This window comes from Rana temporaria, chromosome 12 (genome assembly GCF_905171775.1).
Source record: "Rana temporaria chromosome 12, aRanTem1.1, whole genome shotgun sequence".
NCBI lineage: Eukaryota > Metazoa > Chordata > Amphibia > Anura > Ranidae > Rana > Rana temporaria.
This window is the reverse complement of record NC_053500.1, coordinates 64443077-64465947: the sequence shown is the minus strand read 5'-3', so window position 1 is coordinate 64465947 and position 22871 is coordinate 64443077. Positions and strand designations below refer to the sequence as shown.

General features: G+C 43.5%; 1 protein-coding gene across 1 annotated transcript in view; it reads right to left on the bottom strand.

Annotated features, from left to right (window-relative positions):
- Nucleotides 1–22871, bottom strand: part of UNC13D (unc-13 homolog D) — a 178079-nt gene that overhangs the window by 7116 nt on the left and 148092 nt on the right. The window contains exons 29-30 of the mRNA XM_040331480.1: nt 21127–21210; nt 12790–12910 (exon numbers count right to left, since the gene is read on the bottom strand). Of these exons, the coding sequence (XP_040187414.1) occupies nt 12790–12910; nt 21127–21210 (205 nt within the window). The remainder of the gene's footprint in view (nt 1–12789; nt 12911–21126; nt 21211–22871) is intronic.

Here is a 22871-nt window from a genome sequence, read left to right as displayed (position 1 = left end):
GTCGAAAACAATGATGTCCTTGCTAAGTCATTTGGAGCAATGCACCCTGGGAGTTTTGACGGACAGGGCATGCGCAGTTCGTTCGGCGCGGGGACGCGCTTCATTTAAATGAAACACGCCCCCTACTCGCCGCATTTGAATTCCGCGCCCTTATGCCGCAAGAGATACCCTACGCCGCCTTAACTTACGGCGCAAATTCTTTCAGGTTTCAAAGAATAGCAGTAAGTAAGTTACAGCGGCGTAGCGTATCTCACATACGCTGCGCCCACGCAGATGTATGTGGATCTGCCCCAATAAGTGTATATTATTTGGTTTGTGCAAAAGTCAAAGCGTCTATAAACTATGGTATATATACTGGAATTTACGCAGCTATGACTCGATACTGGTAATGGCGGTGATCAGTGTGAGAGTGCGATTGCAATCTGACACTAACTGATGCTGGCTGGGAAGGACACTAACTGACAGCAATAGTGACAGAAATACAGTGATCAGTGCTAATACTGTACACTGTTACCAGTGGCGGATGGTCTTTTTTTTTGGGAGGGGGAGGGCAACAACCTCCGCTCGCTGTCTGCCAATCGGTCCGGCAGTTACCCTATCTAGATGGCAGCGGGCATCGGCTCCAGTGTCCTCTCCTTCCTTCTGCTGTGCGTCTCCTTCCCTCCTCCTAGGAACGCCTGTCCTTTGAGCCAGCCAATCGGGTGATGGGTCTCAAGACCCACTTCCTGCTTGGTCAAGAGGAGGATCAGTGTTACAGTAGGGAATATTCATTCCCTATTGTAACACTGATTGTAACACACTTGGATGGGCTCGGTTATTAGTGCTCTTCCCACTCTATTTTGAAGCCTATTAGAGCCTCTGGCTCTAATCAGGTGCTTAAAAAAAACGGCAACCCTTTCCCCATGCGCCCTTAATGGACAGGCCTCCCCTGACTGTCACTGTACTAATGACACTGGTTGGGAAGGGGTTAACATCTAGGGGCAATCAAAAGGTTAACTGTGTGCCTAACAATGCTTTGCAGGGAGAAAACACAGCCACATTGCTGCTCTCTGTACAGAGCCCTGTGTTGTTAGTAAACACAGGGCTCTGTAGTTTGATTTGCCAAGCCAATAAGCTAGTCCCGTCATAAATTATTGACCAGGACCTGCTGACCAATTTGTACTGTACCAAATGACAGCACAGATTGCTGGATCATGTGCATGTACAGTACGTGATCCAGCGCAGCAGGGCCCCCCGGCCTAAGTGAAAAGGCTGTGGTCCATAAGCGGTTAAATAGACATTAAACATAGAGATAGGCCTCGTACACACGACAGAGTTTCTCGGCAGAATTCGTCGAGAATCTCGGTGAAGAGCCGGATTCTGTCGAGAAACTCGGTCGTGTGTACATTTTTGGCCCGATGGAGCCGCCGAGGAACTCGTCGAGCAAATAGAGAGCAGGTTCTCTATTTTCTCGATGGCAGTGGATTTTGGCTCGACGAGTTCTTCATCGGGCTGTTTTTTAAACGAGAAACTCGGTCGTGTGTATGCTAAGAAACTTGTCAAAAACTTAGACACTGGAGACCAACATAGGTAAAACTAGCGTTTGGATTGGAGATAGCACATTCGTGTCGCTTCCAACATTATTTAATCGTTTATTTGCAGCGCTTTACACAATTTTTCCTAAGGGCACAAAACAGCAATATACTAATTTTTTTTTTACGATATTCACACAGAGTTCCTTAAAATTAGGTGGAACCTTTTTCTTACTGGACTCAATATTTTTTTTTTTTTTTATTGTCACCTTATTTTGGTCGTGTGTTTTAAATCCTGCTTTTAATCACCTTATTTTTTAATTTTTAAAAAATGCTAATCCTTTTATTTTTTGTAATGTCAAGTTCCCCCCATAGAAACCTTATTGCTTTGTCTTATCTCATGTGTCCCTTTCAAATTACACCTTATATCCAATTTTTACAAAATAAGAACCTGCCTTCTCACTTGCAAAATTGAAATGTAAAAAAATACAAGGACAAGTATGAACTGTAAAAAAAAAATGTACCATTTATTTTGGTAATAAAAAAAAATTTGATATGCAAAAGTCAGCACTGGAGAGCTTGCTGCCATTTGTGCACAGCCAGGTGTGGCCTGATGTGACTGGTGATCAGTTGGAGGCCAAAATGGGGACTTGAGAGGTTCATTCAGGAAGTCACGCATCAAGGTCTTGGACTCCCCGAGGTCAGAAACTGGAGCAGGGCAGGCAGATGTCACCAGGTTGTGGTACTACAGCAGCCTGAACTCTGGTACACCACATGGAAGTAAGGGAGTCACTTTCTTGATTTCTTCAAGGCCTTCCTTGGTGGCTTCCCTGCAGCCTGCTCTTTCACCTTCTCTGCAGCCTTCTCAGCAGCCTTCCTCTTATGCCTGGCTGGAGGTGGTGCCACAGGGGTAGTACTCATGCCAGGAGGAGGAGTAGACGAAGGTGGTGGAGGATGAGTAGCCGACGGTGGTGGAGGAGGAGGTGGAGGAGGAGGAGGAGCAGTAGAAGGAGGAGGAGCAGTAGAAGGAGGAGGAGTAGAAGGAGGAGGAGCAGTAGAAGGAGGAGTAGAAGGAGGAGGAGCAGTAGAAGGAGGAGGAGTAGAAGGAGGAGGAGCAGTAGAAGGAGGAGGAGTAGAAGGAGGAGGAGTAGAAGGAGGAGGAGCAGTAGAAGGAGGAGGAGCAGTAGAAGGAGGAGGAGCAGTAGAAGGAGGAGGAGTAGTAGAAGAAGAAGAAGAGGAAGCAGAATGTTCAGATGGAGCAGGAGAAGAAGAGGAAGAAGAATGTTCAGATGGAGCAGGAGAAGAAGAGGAAGAAGAATGTTCAGATGGAGCAGGAGAAGAAGAGGAAGAAGAATGTTCAGATGGAGCAGGAGAAGAAGAGGAAGAAGAATGTTCAGAAGGAGCAGGAGAAGAAGAGGAAGAAGAAGGTGGGGGAGCTTGAGAAGGAGCAGGAGAAGAAGAAGAAGAAGGTGGGGGAGCTTGAGAAGGAGCATGAGAAGAAGAAGAAGGTGGGGGAGCTTGAGAAGGAGCATGAGAAAAAGAAGAAGAAGAAGAAGGTGGGGGAGCTTGAGAAGGAGCATGAGAAGAAGAAGAAGGTGGGGGAGCTTGGGAGTTATGTGGTGTGTGAGGATGGGGATGGCGGCAAATCACAGTGTCCTCTGTGAGAAGACCCCTCACCCCCTGATTTGCCAGGGTGATGAGGAGGCCCTCAAAGAGGAGGCGTTGGTCTAATGTCATTTCTGACATTTTGGCCAAAACAACTGTGACAAATCCCTCCTGAGCAGTGGGAGGCTGTTGCAGGGTTGCATGGGCATCCCGAATGAGGGCTAGTGAGGCGTCACGCACCCTTGTATCCCTCACCTGCCTTCTCGGACGCAGACGAAGAGGAGACACCTGGCATCTCGTGCTTGGCCCAGCAACCTCGTGCAACCCACTTGGGCCTGCCACCTCATCCGCTCCACTTGGGCCTGCCACCACGTTACTGATACTTGGGCCTGCCAACACGTCCAAGATACTTGGGCCTGCAGCCTCCTCCAAGCCACTCACCCTGTCCTCCTCCTGCCTGGCATTTTCCTGATCCTCCTGCTGCCTGGTCTCGTCCTGTGTATGGAAAAAAAGTAAAGTTTTACTATTTTTTAACATTTTTGGTTTATTTATTTAAGCTCCTGACTGTTGCATTTTTTTTGGTCACGACTTAGCTAAGCCAATCATTCTGACCCATGTTTTATGGTCAATCACACCACAAAAATTCATGGCCAATACTGACAAATTTTAGGAATAACACTTTTAGATCTAATTTTTATTTACCTTTAATATCTTAATTTACATCTCTTTAACAACATTTGAACACCACATATTTGCACATTGAAAGTACTATATACCTGGCTCCAGCTGGGCAAATCTGGATCTTCATCCAGGATGGAAGGCTGCTGAGAGGGTTCTTCTGCAGAGGGAGCAGCAGGTTGGCTGGAGGGAAGGCTGGAGCTTCTGTGGCTTCTGGGGCGAAGGCTAGAAAGTGACTCCCTAACCTCCAGGTGTTCATCCAGGAAGCTCAGTTTGCTGTAGTACCACAACTTGGGTTTAAATACCCGCCCTGCTCCAGCTCCAGACCTCATCGAAGCCAAGACCTTGTTGCGTGCCTTCCTGTAGGTGCCTCTCAAGGTCCCAATTTTGACCTCCAACTGGTCAGTTGTCACATCAAACCCCACCTGTCTCCGCACAAGTGGGAGCAGGCTCTCCAGTGCAGTTTTGCGCAATTCTCTATTTCGAGAGATGGGGTCTTTGGTGGCCCACAGAACAGGAAGTTCTTGCCACCTATCAATGAAGATCTCCAAGAAGTCGGGTCGGTTAAAGAGATTCATCTTTTCCTGTCCAAAACCAAGGATAAAAAAATAATGTCACTACACAATCTAGAAAGTCAATTACTCTTTCTCACAAGCTAGCCCTTAAAGGGTCACTAATGGATAACTATATTTTTGGAGGAAATTACTGTTTACAGTGTCTAGAGACATACAAGTGCATACATATAATGTGCCTCTAGTTTCACTTTTGGTTTTAAATTTAGTTATTGTTTCTGTGAAGTAAAGAGACACACAGAACCCAAAAAAAATAAAAGCAGGGCATATTTTAATTTCAAAAATTATTAGCATTGTTTTGGTTGATTTTTAGACACACAGCTTAGACCACAGTGACAAGCTCCCCTGATAAATTTGAGAGGGAGCAGAACCAGGAAGTGATGATTTATGCAAATGATTACAGCTGCTTAAAAGCAAAAAGGGACAATGAGGACATGAAATCAAGACTGATATAATGTAAAGTTAGTTATTTCTGCCCCAAACAATTTTGGCTTAGTGCTCCTTTAAATGTCTGTCTTTCCTGAATATGCCACTGCTGTCCCAAGTTCGAAGCATACCTACACGCTTGTCGTTCAAACGTCTTTCTTACGCAACCCGGTCGTATGGACGCTACATGTGTTCGAGCCTTATATACACTCCGCACACGACATCCGCCCATGCTTAAAAAAAATTGATGTTTCCCCCCCGCCCCTTATCTTCCGTCGCAAAAACGACAAGGTGGAATTGGCAGCAGATCATGTTGGGTCAGTTCCTAGGAAACAGATGACCAGTTGTGTCGAACTAATAAGCCAGATCTCATCCTCATTTGTGTATGAAACGTTAGTTAGATAAAAGCACTCCGATATAGTTTGGTCAAGACATAAAAGCGACCATTTGCATCATGTTTAAACCGACTTGTTTTTAGAAGACATCCTGATGAGAACCGAGATTGCCCACACAACAGTAGTTGGATCAAAATGCATAATCAAAGCGTTGTTTACGTACGACGGCACTATAGCGGACCATTACCTTCAAATTTCAAACTGGCTATGTTGTAATTTCTGAACCTAAGATGTAGGCCACAAAATCATTCAATCAAGAAAAACATGTAAAATGTAGTTACATACCGGTCTTTGACCCGATCGTTATCTCCGCCGTCTTCCACAAACTGTGAACGCCCCTTTTACTCACGTGGTAGCCCTTTATACACGCGCATGTGGGACTTTACGCACGTCTCCCCGCCCCTGACGTTCATGGTATCGTATTTTCCCCGCCCCTTTTCCATCTGTTTTTTGTTGGAAGCACATGTTGGAGAATATGGCAGCACGGCGAATCAGTTGTAAGGCCTCCAACATGACCTTTGAGGAAATGGTGGAGATGGTCCTCATCCTCAAAGCAGAGGACTACGATGGGAGGCATGGGCCATATAAGTACCCGAACAAGGTCAAGGCCGCAATAATGGAGAAGGTGAGGAGGAGTCTCCATCGCAAATTTGGAGTGAAAAGGTCCAAGGAGCAGATCCGGAAAAGGTGGTGTGACCTTAAGAAACGTGAGCCGGAACAAATGAAGAGGATCAGGAGAGTGATTAGAAGAAGTAAGTTTGTTATATATTTTGTAAGATTTGTTCCGCGCCATGTGTTTTTTATTTCAGGTTGTACTGTAATATTTTTTTAGGCACAATAATTTGTCGTCAAACTGGACGTCCATTCGGAACGACTAAATATTGTGTTTTAAATCCTACAAATTATGACATTTTTTTAAAATTGTGGTGAGATCAATCGTGAAAATTATGTAGATGTGCTATTAAAACCACAAATCTTTTTTTAATAATTAAATATACAGTAAAAGGAGAGTCTGCTCAGCAGTCGGTGACACATGTGGACTCATTTGCATAATTGTTGTCCCCTTTAATAACCCATTTTGGGCTTCACACAGAGCTGAGGTGATCCAGTGTATACTTTGTTGGCTTACATGTTTAAAAGTAGACCAAAGCTACAAGATTTGTCAGGATCTTTGTGAATGCCTTCAATCCTGTGTTTTGCCCTGAGGGGTTTTTCTAAACATCAATAGTCCCAGAAATTTTATAAAGTGAATCATATTCCTCTTTCAGGCCTATAAGCTCTAAAAATCCTGTTTCCATTTTCTTCATTCTCGTAGGGCGTCATGAAGCTTCAACACGGGAGCAAGAAGTCCAGCAAGCCACACCCCCGAGGGATGGTGATGATGCGCAGCCTGCCACCACATCAGGTAAAGTAACATATAACTAACCCAGCTTCAGGTAATGTAGATGTAGGCCTGCCTAATTTAAATAAATTGTTTTGTCCCACATTTCAGGATCAGGTGGTGGCTTGGACAGGCATACAAAACAGATGCTGATCTCGGAAATATGGGCCTGCAGAGAAGAGGTGGAGGAGATACATTTGGCCAACAGAAAAAATAATGAAAGAGCAAGGAGGGTGGAAACTAAATTAAAAAATTTATTGGATGTTTTGGGGAGAGTCTGAATCTGAAAAAAATACCAAAAAAAAATTTAAATAGCAGATTTTGAAGTTTATTTAATAAAAAAAAAAAAAAAAAAATAATAAAACCAGATTTTATACTTTATTTAATAAAAAAAAAACCAAAAAAATAATAAAACCAGATTTTAGACTTTATTTAATAAAAAAAAAAAAAAAAAATAATAAAACCAGATTTTATACTTTATTTAATAAAAAAAAAAAAAAAAAAATAATAAAACCAGATTTTATACTTTATTTAATAAAAAAAAAAAAAAAAAAAATAATAAAACCAGATTTTATACTTTATTTAATAAAAAAAAAAACAAAAAAATAATAAAACCAGATTTTAGACTTTATTTAATAAAAAAAAAAAAAAAAAATAATAAAACCAGATTTTATACTTTATTTAATAAAAAAAAAACCAAAAAAATAATAAAACCAGATTTTATACTTTATTTAATAAAAAAAAAAACAAAAAAATAATAAAACCAGATTTTATACTTTATTTAATAAAAAAAAAAAAAAAAAAATAATATAACCAGATTTTAATGTTTATTAAGAAAAAAAAACCAAAAAAATTACAAAAATGATTGTATATTGTATGAGAAAAATCACCCACAAAATTACAAAAATGATTGTATATTGTATGAGAAAAATCACCCACAAAAATACAAAAATGATTGTATATTGTATGAGAAAAATCACCCACAAAAATACAAAAATGATTGTATATTGTATGAGAAAAATCACCCACAAAAATACAAAAATGATTGTATATTGTATGAGAAAAATCACCCACAAAAATACAAAAATGATTGTATATTGTATGAGAAAAATCACCCACAAAAATACAAAAATGATTGTATATTGTATGAGAAAAATCACCCACAAAAATACAAAAATGATTGTATATTGTATGAGAAAAATCACCCACAAAAATACAAAAATGATTGTATATTGTATGAGAAAAATGACCAAAAAAAATACAAAAATGATTGTATATTGTATGAGAAAAATGACCAAAAAAAATACAAAAATGATTGTATATTGTATGAGAAAATATACCAAAAATTTTTGTAGGGTATTTATGAAAAAATAAAAATAAATAAATTAAGAAAATAAAGAGCTTTTGAACCTCAAAAAAGTGTGTGGTGTTTTTCATAAAATACGTAAAATTTTCTATGTGTTTGGTTTGGGGGTCACCTGGGAAATGTTTGCTAGTTGATAATGAAAATACACTTAGTTACACTTAGTAAAGAACTCCAAACAACACAAGCAAGACATAACAAGTTTAGAAAAAAGATTATGATTTATTTTTTTGAAAGCTACAATTATGGCAAATTTGCTTGAGCTGGTATTGCCCCCCTACCCATGAAATAGTCCATGTATTTGTCCCGGACTTCACGGGCACTCTGGGGGGGCAGTCCTGTGTGGCCAGCTTCAAGGCCCACCAAAGTTTCTGCAGGGGTCAAATGTTGTGCCTCGGGCCCAACCAGGGCCATATAATTTGGAGATTGTCTCCGCAAAAAATTGTGGAGAATGCAGCAGGCAAAAATAATAGTATTCCACTTATATTCCGCCATGTGGAGAGAGGTGAGGAAAAGGCGGAACCGGCTGGCCATGATGCCAAAAGCGTTCTCAACCACTCTACGTGCTCGGCCCAGCCGGAAATTAAAGACACTCCTCTCTGGGGTGAGGGTGCGCTGAGGGTATGGCCTCATAAGATGGGGTCCCAGGGCAAACGCTTCATCAGCCAGGAAAACAAATGGCAGGCCTTCTACATTCTGGTCATCCGGTGGCAATGACAGATCATCATCCTGAAGGCGAAGCGCGAACTCCGTCTGCCTGAAGGCTCCCCCATCCGATATCCGTCCATTCATCCCGACATCCACAAAAAGGAATTCATACTGTGCTGACACCACCGCCATCAGCACAATACTGTTGAACCCCTTATAATTAAAGAACTGGGATCCTGAACGGGGTGGAGGCACGATGCGGACGTGCTTCCCGTCGATGGCTCCCCCGCAGTTGGGGAAGTTCCATCGGGTCTGGAAGTCCAAAGCCACAGACTGCCACTCCTGTGGTGTGGACGGAAGCTGGGGAAGAAAAAAAGAAAAAATTAGCCACATAACCTTGCAAGCAGATTATACAAAGACATTATAAGCATTATAACATTTCTGGGAACTAGCATATTATATCTAAATATATTTAGCCAATTAACACATTAAACACCCCCTCTGATGGGCCAATGCCCAAGTTTGGGGGAGGGCTAGATGAGTTTGGGAGTACTAAAAAAAATTAATTTTGATTATTGGTGAACATAGACTTTACAACACATTTTGGAGGGGAGGGCTAGATGAGTTTGGGAGTCCTAAAATTTAAATAAAAAAAAAAAAAATATTGGGGAACATAGACTTTACAACACATTTTGGAGGGGAGGGCTAGATGAGTTTGGGAGTCCTAAAATTTAAATAAAAAAAAAATAAATATTGGTGAACATAGACTTTACAACACATTTTGGAGGGGAGGGCTAGATGAGTTTGGGAGTCCTAAAATTTAAATAAAAAAAAAATAAATATTGGTGAACATAGACTTTACAACACATTTTGGAGGGGAGGGCTAGATGAGTTTGGGAGTCCTAAAATTTAAATAAAAAAAAAAAAAATATTGGGGAACATAGACTTTACAACACATTTTGGAGGGGAGGGCTAGATGAGTTTGGGAGTCCTAAAATTTAAATAAAAAATAAAAAAATATTGGTGAACATAGACTTTACAACACATTTTGGAGGGGAGGGGGGGGACATTACAATGGATATAACACAATACATTGGGAAGTGACTAGACTAGGTAGGTTGGGGCCCAGGATAGCATGCTGGGGAGGTAAGTGATGGAAAATATGCATGTAGGCCAAAAAAGGGGCATCAAAGTTTACATCATGCATGGGGGCAAAGGGGACATTCACAGCATATTCCAGACATGGTAATTAGGGAAGGAGGAGATAACTACAAGACATTAGCATACATTATAGACATAAAATGTGATATTAAAGGAGAAAACTTACCCTCATATATTCCTCCTGCAGAACCTGGATGATGGCAGAGCAGGTGTCAGGAATGATGAGGCCCAGAGCCTGGGGGGAGATGCCCGTGGAGAACTTTAAGTCCTGAAGGCTTCTCCCAGTTGCCAGATAACGGAGGGTGGCAACTAGCCTCTGCTCAGCACTGATGGCTTCCCGCATAACGGTGTCCTGCCTGGTAATATAGGGGGACACCAAAGCCAACAGGTGCTGAAAGACGGGATCAGACATCCTCAGGAAATTCCTGTAATCAACAGGATTATTTTCCTGAAGCTCCCGCAGCAAAGGCATGTGAGAGAATTGGTTCCTACGGAGCAACCAATTCTTGGTCCATGAACGTGTCCTCCTCCTGTTCATGAACTCCTCATTGTCTAGGTCATAAACAAACAGACCTATAGACAGAAGATGCTTAGCACGAAGTCGGCGACGACTAGGTGCCTGCAACATGGCTACAAGGCTAGTTACGAACGACAAATCAGAATTGCACTAAACAGACCGCAGTGAAGAACAGCAAGACCTATGAAGAACGACCCTGACAATGAAAAACGCGGGGACAGGACCGCAATGTAAAACAATACGACCTGACCGCACGTCTCGATTGCCTAGATACGACCCACACAAGTACAAACTGAACGGCAGAGATCAATCTGAAAGCACAAAGACTGAAAAGCACGAATCGTCACTCACCAAACTTTTACTAACACGCGTAAACACGGAATCAGCAAAAGGAGCCCCAAGGGTGGCGCCAACAAAATCAAACCTCCCCTTTATAGTCGCGTCATACGTCGTGAGCGTCATCGCGCCGGAGAACGACAAGATTTTGGTATGTTACGTGTGTACGCAAAGCAAGCCTGCCGAGCTTCTCGACAAGTTCAACAAGGAACTCGTCGAGGAACTCGACGGGCTTGGCACGTCGAGTTTCTCTGTCGTGTGTACGAGGCCATAGAGTTTAAGAAAGAGCAGCAGTTTATTTGATGTTTTTAAACAAATGTTTATCATTCTTTATGATTTATATAAAATCTTTGTTTTACAATTAAACCTTTAACCACTTGACCTCCAGAAGATTTACCCCCTTCATGATCAGACCATTTTTTGTAATACGGCACGGCGTTACTTTAACTGACAATTGTGAGGTCATGCAACACTGTCCCCAGATAAAATGTATGTCCTTTTTTTCCCCACAAACAGCCTTTGGTGCTATTTGATCACCTCTGTGGTTTTCTATTTTTTGTGCTATAAACAAAAAAAAACATTTGAAGAAAAATAGAATATTTTTTACTTTCTGCTATAAAACATCCAATAAAAAAAACAAAACAGAATTTCTTTATCCCGTACCCCCCCCCCCCCCAATGTGAATGGATATCGGGGTACCCTACCCATTCACCAAAAAAGTGTAAAAAAGTAAAAACCACAGGAAACTTTTTGTCCCTCGATGTAAACGACACCCACCGGACCGGAAAAATAGAAAAATTAAAAAAGCTCTGCCTCCTGGGAGGCCTCCCACCGTCTGCACTTTGACAGTTCTTACATAGGCAAGGGGCGGGGAAAACCGGTTACATCACCAGGTGCCACTGACCCATTCTGACATCACATGACATCAGAAGGGGTGGTGCCACCAGGTGACGTAGCTGGGTGGCCCTGCCCCTTGCTTATATAAGAACTGTCAAAGCGCCATAATACTATCCCCTATTTTGTAAACGCTATAAATTTTTGCGCAAACCAATCGATAAACGCTTATTGCGATTTTTTTACCAAAAATATGAATCGGCCTAAACTGAGGAAAAAAACATTTTTTTATATCTTTTTTGGGGATATTTATTATAGCAAAAAGTAAAAAATATTGAATTTTTTTCAAAATTGTCGCTCTATTTTTGTTTATAGCACAAAAAATAAAAACCGCAGAGGTGATCAAATACCACCAAAAGAAAGCTCTATTTGTGGGAAAAAAAGGACGCCAATTTTGTTTGGAAAAAACGTTGCACGACCGCGCAATTGTCAGTTAAATCGACGCAGTGCCGAATCGCAAAAAGGGGCAGGGTCCTTAACCTGCATATTGGTCTGGGTCTTAACCGGTAAATACTGCTTTAACATTATATAACACAGTTTTGTTGCAATCATACATCATATGCCTTAAAATGATGATTCAAATGATGGCCCGTAAATGATGACCAGTATTTTTATGGCTTGATCAACTTTTCATGATGTAAATAAATAATGTATTTATATGAATGACATCTCTGAGAGATAGTTGCATAAAAGGATACTTCATACAAATATACATGTTTTTTTTTTTTTAGTAGGTAATAGGCTGCAACTGTAGAAAGCCTCAAAACCAGATTCTAGAAGTTTGTTTCGAGATCTTCAAATGTCCAGTCACATTTTTCTTATAAAGGCTATCAAATCATTTCTAAATCATGCTTCTTTACCACTGATGCCGCGTACACACGGTCGTTTTTTTGATGAAAAAAAACGTTGTTTTTAAAAACGTCATTTTAAATGACCGTGTGTGGGGGGAAAACGTCGTTTTATGTCTTTATGTCACCGTGTGTAGCTAAAACGACGTTTAAAACAACGTTTTTAAACCCGCGCATGCTCAGAAGCAAGTTATGAAGCGAGCTTCAATGGAAAAGAGTGCTGAACGTAACCGCGCTTTGCTAGAGCATTTTGAAAAAACGATGGTGTGTAGGCAACGTCGTTTTTAAAAATGAAGTTTCAAAAACGTCGTTTTTTTACTTCACAAAAAATGACGTTTTTTTTTATAAAAAAAAAACGACCGTCTGTACGCGGCATTAGAAATGTCGCTCAAGAGTTGGATTTCTAAAGTAGGTCTTTGATAAGTAATCTACCCCCAAATAAACAGTCTCTTACCATCTGAATCCAGAGGAAGTAGGTTCACTGCATTTAGAATCTCCACTCGTAGTTTTTGCTCCGATTGCTGGTAGCTTGCCTTTACTGTTACGGCACCATACTTCTCTGAGGCAGTTCCATGCTGCAGGTTTAAAAAGTCAACGAGTATTACCAGCTAACTAATTAATTCTAATGCTATATTTAAGTAAATCACCTGAGAAATTTGCAGTAAAATATGGCCCAAAAATTGTGATCAATAGAAGCTTATCAGAAAGGTTTATTGTATAAACTAGAACTGAGAGCATGATTTTTATATTCAGTCATAAATATACATAAGATATAAACAAGACCAAGGATAAATCCGAGGAACAATCCAAGCTTTACTCACCGGCCAGACCGCTGACAACCGAATCAACCTATCTAACAGTTTGCGTTAAAACAGGGGTTTAGTCTGCACACATTTGCAAATACACGCGTGAGCCACAGAGCCTCACCACGGCACCCTGGTATCAGTGGTCCTAAATATACATAAACCAGAAAGGAGACACGCTTCTTGACCATTATAACGGCACAAGAAAACTGCCTTGAAAAAGTATTCATACCCCTTGAACTTTTCCACATTTTGTCATGTAAAAACCAAAAACGTGAATGTATTTTATTGGGATTTTATGTGATAGACCAACACAAAGTGGCACATAATTGTGAGGTGGAAGAAAAATGATAAATGGTTTTCAAAATGTTTTACAAATAAATATGTGAAAAGTGTGACGTGTATTTGTATTCAGCCCCCTCAGTCAATACTTTGTAGAGCCACCTTTCTCTGCAATTATGCCGCATACACACGACATTTTTTAAAATGACGTTAAAAAATGCAGCATGTTCCAATTTTTTTTTTGTTGTTTTTCAGAAGCCGAAAAATTATGTGTAGCCCACACACGATGATTTTAAATGACGTTTTTTTTCATGCCGAAAAATGATCGGGTGTACGCGGCATTACAGCTGCAAGTCTTTTAAGTAGAGAGTGACATTTTTGCCCCATTGTCTTCGTAAAATGGCTCAAGCTCTGTCAGATTGGATGGAGAGCAGGGTAGCCATCACAAATTTTTTGGGTCCCTTACACAGCTTTAGGCAGGACCCCCCTGGAGCAGAGAACCGGAGGGGGGGGCTTACAAAAAAAACAAACAAGTGTAATCTCTTCTCTGCTGACGCGAGATAATAAGCGGGGGGGACCATCGGGCCCCTCATAGGTGGGAGGGGGGCTGGCCTGGCCTGTAAGGGGCCCAGGGGACCATTGGCCCCCTTACAGGTGTAATGCAAAAAAGAAAATTATTAAAAAAAAAATGGGAGGGGGGCCAGCCGGGTCCCTGGATACCATCAGTCCCCTTACAGGTGTAATGCAAAAAAAAACGGGAGTGGGGCTGGCCAAGTCTGTACTGTAAGGGGCCCTGGGGACCATTGGGCCCCTTACAGGTGTAATGCAAACAAATAAATACATAAAAAAAAAAATGTAAAACGGTAGGTGGACCAGCTGGGCCTGTAAGGGGCCCTGGGGACCATCGGGCCCCTTACAGGTGTAATGCAAAAAAATAAAAAATAAACGGGAAGGGGGCCAGCCGAGCCCCTGGGGACCATCGGGCCCCCTTACAGATGTATTTCCTGTACCCCCCTGATGGCAGCCCTGATGGAGAGCATCTGTGAACAGCAAATTTCAAGTCTTGCCACAGATTCTCAATTGTATTTAGGCCTGGACTGTGACTGGGCCATTCTGACACATGAATGTGCTTTGATATAAACCATTCCATTGTAGCTCTGGCTGTATGTTTAAGGTCATTGTCCTGCTGGAAGGTGAACCTCTGCAGACTCTAACAGGTTTTCTTCTAAGATTGCCCTGTATTTGGCTCTATACATCTTTCCATCAACTCTGACCAGCTTCCCTGTCCCTGCTGAAGAAAAGCATCCCCACAACATGATGCTGCCACCACCATGTTTCACGTTATGAATGTTATGAACTGGGGATGGGGGGGACTGAACATAGTTATCCTGTATATGGCTCCATCAGGAATCAAGTTCAAAGCATATCCTCTGCTCATGTTGTATTATATCCTATGCATACTTTATGTAATGACTCTTCCATTACCAGAGCTGTGATGTCCTTCTAACTCATCTCTAACTGAACTTGCACTCTGTTTTTTCACCAGTAAGCTTTGAGTGGGGGCCATTCCTGCCCCACAGGCCATGAAAACAAAGAGATGAGCTGCAGAGTGGGAATAACCCTGTCCATCAGACTATTGGAGTAAAAATTGTGCAATTTCAGAGTTCAGCAAGAGATACAATTATGCCTGAGCTCACCTCTACTCCAAATACCCAAAACCAGATACAAGTCCAAAGGAGAAAGAAGATTTGCTGTCCAGGGCCCTCGACTTTGGAACACTTTACCAACCTCCATTCGGTTGGAGGAGAACCACTTGGCCTTTAGGAGAAAGATCAAAACCCATCTCTTTTGAGGTCAAAGGAGTGATGGTCAACAAGCACCCAGAGGCGATTCAGTTCGCATGTGCAGCGCTATATAAGTTTTTCACTCACTCCAGTTGCTAGAAGCCAGCAGCATGCTAGAGGTGGGTGACGCTGATGGGCTCAGTCTCCTGTTTAAGTGGGTAACAAGGAAAATATAGGCAGATGCAACTTTGCTGAAATTACTGCTTTCTGGATGGGAAGAAAGAGCTCACAAAAAGAGCTATAATAGGAATGTGAACTGCAGAAATAGTTATGGAACAAACATGAGAGAAACAATGAGCTAGAAAGTGCTGGGAACCTCCTTCTGACAAATTTTGTATATATTTGTAGTAGTGATAGGAATGGCTTAGTAAATTTCAGTTACAAGCTCTGTGCACACTATGGGCCAGATTCACAAACAGCGGCGCAAATTAAGTTACTCAAAACGTATGTCATTTAAGTTACGGCGCCTTAATTTTGTGTCGTAAGTGCCGTATCCACAGCGCATTTGCGCCCAAAACTGCGCAAGCGTAACTTAAATCCCGAGGCGTAAGGCAGGGTTATTGCAAGTGGGAAGGAAGTGGGCGTGCTCCATTGTAATGAGCCGTGACCCCATGCAAATGAAGGGCCGGCCGTACTGCGCATGCGCGCACGAATCTGCACCTCACTGGGCATGCTCAGAACTCGGCTCCGCGCAATCAGTGAGATAGGTAAAAGGCCAAGCGTATTTAGTTTGAGAATCGCCCTGTGTATAAATAGCCCCAGACAAACACACTTCCTTTGCAAAAGTACATCCCTGTGTTCCCCTTTCCTAGTCGTCTGTTGGTGTGTGTTGGTAAGTTTAGTGGTAGATAAAAGTTTTGGAGAAGTAGTAGAGTGTAGTAGCTGTGTTTTTTTTTTGTGTATTTTCTGTTTGTTTTTTCCATGTTTGTTTTTTGCTGATTGTTTTTTTTCTGATTTTTTTTTCTGTTTGTTTTTTCAGAGTTTGTTTTTGAATTTGTATTAGCTGTCTGCTTGTGTGGTTTGATTTTTGTGTGTGTTTGTTGTGTGAGTATTTGTGTTTGTTTGTTGTGTTTGCTTTTTGTGTGTGTTTGTCCTGTGAGTATTTGTGTTTGTTTGTTGTGTTTGTTTTTTGTTGGTGCTGAGTGGTGGGTTTTATGGCACCGAAGCGCAGGAAGTTAAATTTTTCTACCACAGAGAAGCAGATACTTGCTCGGGCCATCACCCGATATGGGCGTTACTTGCATGGCCCTGAGAGCCGGAACACCCCCCCGGCCAGGAAAAAGGAGCTCATACAAAAAATCACAGATCAGATCAATGCGGCGGGGGGGGGGAGACGAGGACCCCCGGTGGGATTCAAAAGAAGATAAACGATCTTAAGAGCCTGGTCCGTGACAAGATGGCCAAGATCAATGCCCATGCCACGGGCACTGGAGGAGGCGCACCCTGCCCCATCAGGCTGAGTGAGGAGGAATGGGCAGTGGCCCGGTGTTTCCACCCACAGCAGGTGGTGGGCCTGCCTGGCTATCAATCTGATTCTCCTGTGAGGACAGGTAATTTTTGGGTTTTTCAAACTGGTGATTAGCATGTGTGGGTGGGGGAAGGGAAGATGTGCCAAGTGTGTGGATCCTCCAACCTGTGAATGTTTTGTGTCCTCCACAGATGGCCAGGAGGTTGCTGGGCCATCAGGCCAGGAGGTTGCTGGGCCATCAGGCCAGGCTGCTGCAATATCCCCAGGACAACAGGCTGCAGAAGAGTCCCAAGAATGGCACGAGTCCCCAGGGGAGGGGAGTGGCCACACCTCCCCTCATGAGGAGGTTGAGGGGGAGGAGGATGAGGGGTTGGAGGATGAGGATGAAGATATGGACATTGCCAGGGAAGTGCTTTTGGCCTCGGATTTGTTTACCCCTGAGGCTACCCCTGAGGCTGGCAGCAGTCAGGCCACCATCAGGGGTAGCCCCTCCCACTCCTCCCCCAACAGGCCTCAACCCACAAGGGTCTCTCTCTCCCCTCCTTCCAGGCCACAAGACTCAGCTGCAGGCAGGATGGTGACCCATGAGACCAGGGGGGTGGCCGAGCGTCTGCCGGCCAGTCTGCAGAGGGACAATGCCCAGCAGACCCGCCATCTGGGTCAGATCAAACAGACTCTGACCCAGATAGAGGACAGCCTGGGTTCAATTAAGGAGTCAATCACTGATATGGCCACAAACTCCTTGGCGGTCATCACATGCTTTTGTGACCTGCAGACCGCCACAACAGGCGTGGCCCAGGAGGTGAGTGCCCTGTTCCAGGCTGTCCAGGACAATACCCGGACTGTCCAGGCCAATACGGCTGCCCTCACTCTCAGTCTGACCAGGATAGCAGTGGCCTTGGAGGGCAGGCCAGCAAGAGGACAGTCACCAGGGGAGGCTCCTCCTTCCCCTGCTCACCCCCCCCAGGAGGCTCCTCCTTCCCCTGCTCACCCCCCCCAGGAGTCTCCCCTGGTGGGCCGTGGCCGTGCCCGTGGGCGGCCCAGGCGTAGCTTACGCCGCCGCCATTAATTTTTGGGGGTACTTTTGATTTTTTATTTTTATTATTTTTTTAGTATACTGTACTTATGATTTGTTTAATGTGTGTGAATGATGTGTGAATGTGGGGGTGGCATTCCTGATTAAATAAGGGTGTCACCCTCAGTTTTGGTGGAGTAGGGATCCCCAGGACCAGGGAGAAGTGATCCCAGGTCCATGTGAATGGTGTATGAATGCACAGTGACATAATTGGAGCCGTGGCGTGGCGTTACTGCTCCCAAGTACCATTGGGGGTACTTGGATCTAATCCAATTAGATGTGCATGTGATGTGTCTGTGCTAGGGACCACAGTGGGTGTGCATTCATGCATTCTCATTGTGCCATGATTAATGTGTGTGTTTACTGTGCAAAGATGCATTCTGCGAGGCGTCTCCTAACTGCTGTTCCCTCAGAAGAGGGGGTACCCTCGGTTACTAAAGTCACTAGTATAGCTATGCGCATGGATGCCCCTGGCATGTTGGCATACAGATTGTTGTCCTGCAAGTGTGTGTGCTCAGCTCTTCCTTAATGGTGTTGCTTTAGCTGACCTTTACATGGCTGGTGTAAAATTAGGGCACCTTTTATAAAGTGTAATTTTACACCATGAAACTAGCAGAAGCGCACAGGGCGTAATCTACGCCGCACACACTTAATTTTGTGGATCGCCTTATCTCCCTCATTTGCATCTTTGCCTATCAAAACAGCGGTGTGTCTAGCGTAGGTAGGACGGAAAAAACTGGATTTCAGGCGTATGTCGTTTTGAGGATACGGTGCAATGAATGTGAATCTGGCCCTATGTACACAGAGCTTGTAACTGATATTTCCTAAGGGCTCATTCACACTAGCCCACATGGTGAAACGTAGCCTTATAGCATGTGGGCTACTTACGTTCCAGCAAGGTTTTTTCTTACTTTTTCAACTGTAGTTGAAGTTCCTCACAAGGACACTTCATTCGTGCCCTCCCAGAGCAGGACGGTTTGGTGCCTTGTGCTGTAGTGACAAGCAGTGCCATCCAGTGTGCTGTGGAAAAATTAAGCATGTCTGCAGTTTTTCTGTCCCAGCATTGTGGTGTGAATGGGGCACATATACAATTGTTTGTTATGTGCTCTGGGGATGAGCAGCGTTTTTCTTGTGCAGAAACCTCAGGTCACCACATAACAGATTATATCTAACCTGTTGAACTTTTAGGGCACATGATAACACAGAGTAGGTTGACTTCTGGCCGTGGGAAAACGCTAAAACGCGGTGCGATATGCCATGATTTTGCCACGCTTTGCGCTCCCACCAGTCAAAACATTCCTATCCTGAACGAGATTCTTCCGCGTTTAGGAGTGGAAGGCTGAGGGAGGTTGAACCTACCCTAACTGCAGTAGCTTCTAAACTCTTTATGTGTGCATGGCCACAAACTGTAGGCTTTTATAGAGTGGAGTTTAGGAGCTTTGGTAAAAAAAATGTCAATAGCTCCTAAACTCAAGTTTAGAAGCTGTAGTGTGTGTACACAAGCCTTTAGGGCTCATGCATACTGCATCTCAAAGAAACTCAAAGAAGCAGCTTCTACAGGCTTTTGAGCTTTTTTGAGCTCTCATTTTTTTCTGCCTGGAAACCTGCCTCCATGTTAGCCAATGTGTCCATGCACACCATGGCTTTTTCAGGAGTTTACAGGCAGAAGAAAACCCCAGGAGCTTTTGAGCATAAAAGACACCTAAGCACCCAAAAAAGTGCGAAAAGCTAAAAAAGTGAAAAAATAAACTGAGGGAAGGGCTTTGAAAAAAAAAAAAAAAACGCATATGCTCGCAAGAATTCAAAAAAGCTCAAAAACCCGCAATAAAAATGTGTGAAAGAGCTTTTATTTCTCTGCCTGTCATAGCAGCTTTTTTTTCAGTTGCAGTGTGCATGAACCCATAAGGTGCTCACAGATGTGAGATGATAGTTTTATTTTAGGAGTCAAATGGTATTTTTTAGGCTGGTTTCACACTGATGCAAATTGGATGTGGGTTTCCCCGCATCCAATTTACATGACAGGAGACTTTGACCAGTGGAGCCCAATGGAGCCGGTTCACACATCTCTGGGACAGCCCAGAGCGCATTGCACAAGAGTCCCGTGCGTCTGCGGCTCAGATTCAGGTCCGGGACCCCTGCTGTGAGCCGTGTCCGCAGACAGTGTGAACCAGGGGTCAAGTCCTGGGGAAAAAAGTGTTGGAACTCCCACCCAAGATCCACTCCCCCACCAAAAAAAATAAAAATGATACGCTCATATGCATAATTACTAAACTGCATGTTTTTTTTTTTCCGATCCACTGTACCTTAGTAAGCAAGTTCTTTCTAAATCCCGCGATAACTCGCGGCAGACCTCCGCAATGTCTCCTGGGAACAATGACAAAAGCTCCCAGGAGACATTACTGCATAGAGGAAGTGACGGAATACCCACACACTACCTAATGAATCCATATACAGGAAGCGGCCAGTAACATAAAGGATTACTAAGGTTCGCCTGCCCCTTACAGTGACTCGAGCTGGGCATCGCCGCTTAGTGAAGGATCGGCTCGGCTGCTCTAGTCCTGCAAAGGGAACTGCGTTCCTGCTGTGAAAAAAGTGCAGGAACTCCGTTCCCACGTGTTCCCGGAGGACTTGAGCCCTGGTGTGAACCCAACCTAAAACTAGGTAATTAATTAGTGTGCATTTCATGGCTGGGGTCACACTAGTGCAAATTGGGGTTCCCCCGCATCCAATTCACAATAGCAGGAGATTGTGATGGCTCTCTATGGAGCTGGTTCACATATCCCTGCTGCGGCTCCGCTGCAAATTTGCAGGGGGTCCTGTGCATCTTTTGGTCCAATTCAGGTCTGACTTCAGGCAAAAATTCAGGCTGAAATCGGACCTGAAACAGTGAACAGGGACGCACCGGACCCCTGCTGTGAGCCACATGTGGCTTAGATGTAAACCCAGCCTAAGGGTCTGTGGTCTTAGAAGCTCATAGGGTTCTTACAGGTGTTCATTGGATACCAATCAATGGTCCATGCTGGCACTGATCACATATAACTCCCCACACAAGTGACTACATGCAATCAGCTTCTTCGATGAAGCTTTGCCACAGATGGCTTGGCTTCCAGGGTTGTCTGCACACTGGATGCTGCTAAGCGCTCAGTTGGTATGCTCCCATTGCATGTGTTGTGTAGAGTCTTGAGTAATGGGGCCTGACTTTTGATCCTACACACAGGCCCATTGTATTCACAAAATGTCCCTGTCACTGTATATTACTTGTGTAACTCTTATAATACAAGATACAGTGTATACTTAGATGATCTTGTTGGTGTATTACCTGCTGGTGGATCTTCTGCTGGTAATACCTTTCAATTAGTTTTCGAGTACTGCAGGAACAAAGATCAATGTCCTGTTCCAAGGTCTGTGAAAAGATATACAAATGATACAAATTATATGTTGCTTAGATGCTATTGAAATTTTAGCCAAATGATCAGTTTAGCCACAATCATAAGAGCTGTCCTTGTAGTTAAAGTGGACCTTAACCCATTCCTGTGAAAATGATTCTCCTTATGCCACTTACCTTTGTGGCTTGTTTATCCAGGATAAACCTACTCACATGCCCAGAGAATCCTGCGTTGTCTATTTCCCCCCGCCGTCTACATTCGGCCATTTTTGTTTTCTTCATTATTGGGAGCAGACTATTACTTCCTGGTCTTGCAGTTTGCCCCTTGATATCATGGTACCATATGCTTATTTCTCTGCTGTGGAGAGGTCAATGCCTCTTAAGATATGTGATGTCAGTATCCCAGGAGGCTACAGGAGGAGGCTAACATGTCACTCTTATCTAGGGGGCAAGAATTGAGGCAGGGGGCAGGTTGGATGATGATCCTCCAAATAAAATCATGTGTAAAACCCCTTTCACACTGGGGCAGAAAACTGCCCCCCATTCATTGGAGTGTGTCGTTTCACATTGGGGCGGTGCGCTTGCGGGACATTCGGAAAAGTCCTGCAAGCAGCATCTTTGGAGCAAGTTGGGAGCGCTGTATTTAGCGCTCCTAAAACGCCTTGCCCATTGGAATGAATAGGCAGCTCTTTCAAAGTGCCTGAAAAGTGCCTTTTTTGGGAGTTAAAAGCTCCCGCTAGCAGCCGAAAAACAATCCTAAAGCGCCGCTAAAACTAGCGGTGCTTTATCGCTAACGGCCGGCGCTTTTAGTTTGAGAGGGGTCTTAAGCTGGCCATACAATCATAGAGTTTCATTTGAGATTTACATTTTTTTTAAAACATTCATTCGATTTTCTAGTTGTTAGCGAGGTCGGCCAATATTCGTTTTCATTCATCTAACAAGCAGGGCCCTCTGATTCCTAATGTATTAAACTGTATTGTAATTGTACTGTCTGTACTCATGTTGTAAAGCACTGTGTAAACTGTTGGCGCTATGTAAATCCTGTATAATAAAACAGGGCTTTTTTTTGTGGGAACGTGGATTAACACAGTTCCGGCACCTCCCTAATGGCAAGGGGTGGTAGGGTGTGCTGGAGGTTCTACTGATGCCGGCTGCTGGTGAATCTATTGTTCCTGTGGTGAATCAATTGTTGCAAGGGGGGTCTATCGTTGATGCTGGGAGATTTATTGTTGTTGGGGAGGTCTATTGTTGCTGAGGGGGATCTATTGCTGGGTGAAGTTATAGTGTTGTAGGGATCTTTTGTTGCTTGGGGGGGATCTATTGTTGCTGGCTGCGGGGGAACTATTTTACTGCTTTTCTTGTTATCAATACCAAATTATTATAGTTCTGCCGAAAAATAAAATAAAAGTCAGCAGCTACAAATACGGCAGCTGCTGCTTTTAAAAAATGGATACTTACCTGTCCTGGACACTGGCAATGTCGGCACCCAATGCCGATCTGTCCCTCAGTTCTTGGGTGGAGGCGCTGCCATCTTTGGTAAGGGAATTAGGAAGTGAAGCTTTGCGGCTTCACTTCCTGGTTCCCTACTGCGCATGTGTGACTCGCACTGCGCGATCCCACTGGTCCATGCGGTCTTCTGGGACCTGTGTATGGGGGAGGGGGAGGCAGAAGTGGGAGCG